Source organism: Myotis davidii, unplaced genomic scaffold (assembly GCF_000327345.1).
Source record: "Myotis davidii unplaced genomic scaffold, ASM32734v1 scaffold309, whole genome shotgun sequence".
Lineage (NCBI taxonomy): Eukaryota > Metazoa > Chordata > Mammalia > Chiroptera > Vespertilionidae > Myotis > Myotis davidii.
In genome coordinates, this window is record NW_006383013.1 from 859060 (window position 1) to 865590 (window position 6531).

The 6531-nt window shown below is 52.5% G+C and overlaps 1 protein-coding gene across 1 annotated transcript in view; it reads right to left on the bottom strand.

Moving 5' to 3' along the window:
- Positions 1-2035: 2035 nt before the first annotated feature.
- The window catches only part of LTBP2 (latent transforming growth factor beta binding protein 2), a 20454-nt gene continuing 15958 nt past the window's right edge, over positions 2036-6531 (bottom strand). Inside the window, exons 15-20 of the mRNA XM_015558037.1 lie at positions 6064-6192; positions 5572-5709; positions 5324-5491; positions 4746-5027; positions 3139-3288; positions 2036-2672 (exon numbers count right to left, since the gene is read on the bottom strand). Coding sequence (XP_015413523.1) covers positions 2527-2672; positions 3139-3288; positions 4746-5027; positions 5324-5491; positions 5572-5709; positions 6064-6192 — 1013 coding nt within the window. The 3' untranslated portion in view covers positions 2036-2526. The remainder of the gene's footprint in view (positions 2673-3138; positions 3289-4745; positions 5028-5323; positions 5492-5571; positions 5710-6063; positions 6193-6531) is intronic.

A 6531-nucleotide genomic window follows, 5' to 3' on the forward strand; every position in this document is an offset into this window, starting at 1 on the left:
GATCTTTAACCATGATTTCACATAATTTCCTTTGTCTTAAACTCTAGTAAAACTTCCCGGTATCATGCTGTATATAATAAACACCCTGTACTAGCTCAGGGTCATTGTGTCTCCATCTGAGGGCAGCATCCCACCTGGTCCCAGCTTTACTTAAAGTCTTTGTGTCTGTCTCTCTTTTTCCTTTTCTCAATCCCCAGCTGTCCCTACTCAGGACTCGTCCGCTCTCTAGCCATGCTGGTCGCAGCCCAAGAGAGAAAACTTATAATTAAGTGAAAAAAGCAAGTGTAGGACAGCATGCATAGCATGCTGTTTGTGTTTTTAGTACATAGAAATGTGTGTATGTGCATGAAATGTCTCTGGAAGGGCAAGCAGGGTGGTAAGAGAGGAGGAGGGGCAATGGGAACAGCACTTAAGGAAGCGCAGTGCCAGCAGGGTATATTGAGGAATGGTGACATTCTCTGAAACATGGGGTGTAAGATGAAGTTAGCGAATACCCAATTCTCCCCTTTCTTCAGACAAGTAGCAGCATGTGTTACACTTTGCTATACAACCCTCCTTTCCCCTTCATCTCTTTTAGATATCCTAGCAAGGCATTTAGAGCCACTTTTTCTTTTTAGGGCTCCATAGCAATTAATAGTAATTGTTTCTAAGCTTTTGCTATTACAAATAATGCTATACCATGACCTCTTACATATGTCATTTCACATTTGGTGAGAAAATAGCTGAAGATTAAATTCCTAGAAGTGGAATTATTGATTCAAAGAGTAAGTGCTTTTATAATATTGAAAGACATTTCCATATCCTTTCAGAAAATGTATCACTTTACACTTCCGTCAGCTATGCATGTGCCTTTTTCCCCAGATGCTTGCCAACTGACAAGAGCGTCTCGGTGGTTTCACTTGCATTTCTTTTATTGTGAGTGAGGGTCAGGATATTTCCATTTCTAAGTTGGGAATAGAAATAGTAAATGGGATTGTTGGATAATTAAATGAAATTTGGGTATAGCACTCAACAGTGCCTAGCACAGAGCAAGCATTCAATAAGTTACGTGATGGCTGACGATCAGAGCAGCAGGTAGGACAGGACAGATTAAATTAAGAAAATAGTATTCATTTCCATGTCTCCAGGCACAGGGAGCCTTGCTCACTTACACTGCAGTTCATTGGAGGAAAACAAAGTCAGAGCTTTCTCGTCTCAGAAGAGTAAAGAACCTTTTCCCACTGGAACCCCATCACAGGCTACTGGCAGAGCTGGCGAGAGGTAGGCACAGCCTCCTCGCTAATATTTAGACTTAGCCAACGTGGTAAAGAAATGTGGTTTCATGTGAAACAAAAGTGAAGGGCCCGGATGTACATTTCTTTATTCTAACTAAGTTCCCAGCTAGCCAAGGTTGGAGTGGGTCTTTCCTTGTAAACTCAGAGGAATGCCAGCCAGCCCTTTTATGAAGGTTGAGAGGGCAGAGGCTTCTGAGAAGAGAGGAGAAACAACAGGAAATCTGCCTTCCCCCCAAACAGGACTACGCTGTATCCCACATGCTAGGAAATAGACCTCTTTATTTTTAACACTCAAACTGGTGCCCACAAAAGGAGAGCCCAGGAGAAAGGTGTTTCCTGTAAGGAGCAGGTCTTCCGAGACGGGCACCCTGTCTTGTGTAAAGGAGCTTCCGCTGGGTACATTTTGAATATTTACTCAAAGCAACTGAATATTTTCTTTAGATTTGTGTGAAGCCCTGGCTCCCCACCCCTTTTCTTTTTCTCAATTCCCTATATTTTTAATATTTCCCTCTTGCTTTCTCAGTCTTCTTGCTCCCCTTCATTTGTGTCTCTTACACTCAGCAAGCTGGTATCAGTCTTGCTTTTCCGGATGAGGGGATCTTCTCCTCCCAGGGGATATCAGTCTTGCTTTTCCAGATGAGGGGATATTCTGCTCCTCCCAGGGGCCACAGAAGTGGCTATAAGATGATGTGGCAAAATCTGGTCCAGACCAGACTGGCTAAGAGGCAGTGATGGTTTTTGGTAGGAGGCGTTGGAGTCACTCCCCAAACTTTCTCCAGTCCTTTTGTGCTCCACAGATTCTGAAGGCCCATCCTAAGACAGATGTAGCCTCTGACCCAGTTTTGCAGTCATCAGGATGATAGGTGGATCGTGGCTGGAAAAGGTGCGGTGTAAGGCCAAAGGACCTTGCACGTTTGCACAGCTTGGGGTGGAGGATGAGGGCCATCCTTTGGTAAGCATCTCATAGTCAGGCCAGGACAGATGGCGGGCTGGGCCTTGTGGCCAGTGGCTGAAGCATTAAAGCATTTGGTGGTGTTTGAGCCAAGCAAGGGCATGGTGGCATGGAGGCAGTGACAAGCTCACAGCTCGAGCCTAAACTGGGAGAGATGAAAAGCAGGCAAGGCTGGCTGGGAGTGGGGCTGCAGGGCCTCCTGCCCGATGACTTCATGGTATCTTCCCAGCTAGGAAAGCGTCCTCAAGGCCCCTGCCTGAGGCCCATTTCCAGGTAGCTGCCGACACTGACCCCTCACTGCTACTCCTTGGCAGTGCAGTGGGGGGGCCCTGCCTCGGCCACATAACCGGGGGGGCAGTGGCAGCGGTAGGAGCCCTCGGTGTTCTCGCAGTGACCATGGGCACAGAGTGCAGCAGGCCCGTTCAAGTCATCACACTCATTCACATCTAAGGAGAAGGAAGGCAGGAGAGAGATGGCAGGAGCCCGAGGGTCTCTGGCCTGTTGCCTCTGGCCCTCTGATCACCAATTCCAGTCCTCCCCTCCCCCCCTGCAGGGCAATCTTAGGTATAGCGGCCAGAGGCTGAAGGCACCGCCCAAACTAAACAACTCTAGGACACAAAGCAGGTGGTGGTGCGCCCATACTGTGCCCAGGAGAGTGGCCATACTCTTGTCCCTGTCTTTTTTCTGTGTAGGCACCTCCATGGAAAGCTTACTAAACACAGCATGCAACCTTCCTTTGGAGCTTTCTCACCACCCGACCTGGCACTGGACAGCCTCCCTAGGGGGCCACAGTGGATTATGGACCCGAGTTTAGTTGTGTATCCATCCCTAAGGTGAGCAAGGGCCAGTCTGACTTTCCCACAGGGAGACATCAGTGCTTCCCGGGCATTGCCACTCTGAGGCTAAACTCACCCACACAGGCCATGTGGGCCATGTCCAGCTGGAAGCCCTCGAAGCAGTCACAGGTGTAGCCTTCCCGCACACGCACACAGCGGCCGTTCTCACAGCCGTTCAGGACGCCACACTCCTCTGCCTGAAGCCCTTCGAAGCCAGCCTGGTGTTCTGGTCGGAAGTCAGAGAAGGGAGCTGAGGCCTGGACCCACCCTGGACCCTCACCCTCCACTACAAAGAGTGGCTCCTGTTGAGTTCCTGGGGTGAAGGTGGGGAGGGTCATAAAGCTTTCACAGAAAAAGGCTAAAAGAAAAGGCAATGCTCTTTAAAAATAAGAGGCATTTTGGGAGGGGTAGACCTTTCAATGAGGCCTCTAAGAAGGTAGGGATTCACTGCTTTCATAAGGCCAGGGCTCCTGAGCAGTGGGTATCATTACAGCTTTGGTTTTGCTGTGGTTGGTGGGAAGGTATTTTGTTAAAACACTTTTTTTTTTTTCCTGCTGGGAGGAAATTGGCAGCAAAAGTAGATTACCCTTACTCAACACAAAGCAGAACTAGCGGGTCTGCCTAACCCACTTCTCTCTTTAAGCAACTCCCACCCTGAAAAAGACGCCATCCCTAACCTCACTGCAGTCTGCATCAGGGAAGGTGGCTGTGCCTGTGGCAGGCACACTGACAGATGCCAGGCCTGACTTCCTCATTAGACTCCATCCAAGTCCTGAGTGCTGGGGTCATTGCCACCTACAAACCAAGTCACCACAGTGGGCCTTTAAAGTGATTATAGCCTGGCCGGCATGGTTCAGTGGTTGAGCATCAACCTATGAATCAGGAGGTCACAGGTTCGGTTCCTGGTCAGGGCACATGCCTGGTTTGGGGCTCGATTCCCAATAGGGGGTGTGCAGGAAGCAGCCAATCAATGATTCTCTCTCATCATTGGTGTTTCTCTCTCTCACTGCCTCTCCCTTCCTCTCTGAAATCAATAAAATAAATACAAATAAAAAAAGTGATTGTAAATCCCACCTGGCTGGTATGACTCAGTGGTTGAGCATTGAACTATGAACCAGGAGGTCACAGTTCGATTCCTGGTCAGGGCACAGGCCCAGGTTGTGGACTCGATCCCCAGTAGGGGGCGTACAGGAGGCAGCTGATTGATGTCTCTCATCAAAGTTTCTATCTATTCCTCTCCTTTCTTCTCTCTCTCAAATGAATAAAAAAGTAAAAAAATAAATGAAGAGGTTGTAAATCCTGAGTTAACATTTCGGGTCACAAGTTTGAACTTGTAGAGCAGGCTGTTCTGTATACCTAAGGGTGAGGGAGAAAATTGGACAGTACGGTGTGTACCTGCTTTCTCTACCCGCTTTCTCCCACTCAACTTCCTTCCGCGGGGAAGCTTTTGAGGTTGGGACGGTGGTGTCCTGTGCCTCTGTGTCTCCTGTGCTAGTTTACCGGAGGGAGTGGTTCAGGTCCAACTTGGGCATGCAGAGCTGTCCCCTGAGCGACCCCTGAGAGGCCTTGGAGCACCTTCCCCCTCCCTGTCCTCACCCTGCTGGCAGCGATTAGCAGGTGGAGGAGATGGGAGCGAAGCCACGCTGGTGCCCACCTCCTCCCCATTTCTGCAGTAACACAGACCTGGGTGGCTGGCCACGTAGCGGGGCTGGAGTTCTGAGGGCTGCAGGGGAGACTCCAGGCCGGGTACGTGGTCTCCTGGGTGGCCGGCTGTGTTGGGGAAGGGCGGCTCAGGGATGGCGTCCTCGGGGCCCAGGTAGTTGTAGAAGGGGGCCCCATCTGGGCCATAGAGGCTGTAGTGCAGGTCCTCAGACCCGGGGCCATACTCATAGCCTGGTCGGAAGTGGACCCCGGCCTCCCGCTCGGCTTCAATCCGGGCCACGTTGCACAGCTGAGCGTAGACCTCTGTCAGGGAGGAGAGAGAGGGGAAGCTGGGCGCGGCTCCTGGAGGTGACAGCCTGGCGTGCTGTCCCCTGGCTCGCTACCCCGGGGAGAGGGAGCACGCTGGGACCGGTGCCCTCTGAGAGCTCCTGGCCGTGCCCCACCGCCTGCCCCACTTCATTCCCAAACAGCAGGGACTGAAGACAGGGCCACTACTCCTTTCTAACCCTTCCCCAAGGCGAGGACACTCTCCACCCTGAGGCCCAGCCGGCTCTGCAAGGTCTCCCCTCCCTCCGTGCAGGCGCAGGCCGCCCTCTCACCAGAGCTCGTGGGGGGGCACAGGGCACACTGCTGGCTCCAGGCCTCGCCATCCTGGCAGCAGCATTCCGTGTAGGTGGTGCGGCGCCCGTGCAGGGGTTGGCTGCACACGTAATTGGTGACTTTTTTCCAGCAGATGTCCATGTGGATGTCATGGTCAGGCAGGTCCTCTGGTGGCACAGAAAGAGGCCTTTAAGCCCCCAGTCTAGGTCCACTCCCCCTGCGGCCCCGCCATCCCAGGCCCACTGACCCATGCCACTGGTGCTGTTCACGCAGCGCTGCTGGCTGAGGTCCAGGGTGAGGGGCGGGCTGCAGAAGCAGTGGAAAGAGCCCTCCGTGTTCACGCATTCGCCGTTCTCGCAGGCCATGTCCTGGCACTCGTCATGATCTGTGGGGGCAGGAAGACGGAGGAACGGGGGGGTGGGCAGTGCCAGGACGGCTTGCCCACGGACCACTTTCAGGGAAAGGGATTTGCTTGTAACTGATAAGGGAGAGGTAGCACCCTGCTTCCCCCTCTCCTGCCCCCAGCCCAGCCTGGGAGACCCTCCCCAGGGGCACTTTTCCAGCAGGTCCTCACATACAATCCCCGATGTCCCCATAGCTCCCCTCACCTCAGACCTGCCTGCTGCAGCCAGAGGGTCTGTCCCTGGAAGGGGAACTCCCAGCAAGACAGGGGCTGGCTGGCAGGGCTGGGTGAGCAATCAGCTGTTGGGGGGGGGGGCAGCGGGGAGTGTATCCTCACCCTCACACTTCCTGCGGGTGGCATCGTAGTGGTAGCCAGGATTGCACAGGCAGATGTAGCCGGGAACTGTGTTGAGGCACCGGCCGTTCTGGCAGAGACCAGGCCCGAACATCACACACTCATCAGCATCTGTGGAGAGCAGGGCTGAGGTAAGGGTGGGCAAGAAGCACCTGAGATTCAGGGCTCCAAAGCCAGGTTCTGGGTTTGAATCCTGGTCCTACCACTTGCTAGCTGGGTAACTTCAGGCAACCTGCTTCAGTTCTTGCCTCAGTATCCTACCTAAAAATGTAGATATGACCAACCTCTTACAGTTGTTATGAGGATTAAAAGATTAATACATGCAAGGTGCTTAAAATAGTGCTTGGTTTTCTATCGTTTCTTTCCCCAGCTCTGGGACTAGGGTGCTCACACCTAAACTACCCATTTGAGTGTGGATTCCCCAAAGTTGCTGGCTTTGTAAGTGGGGCT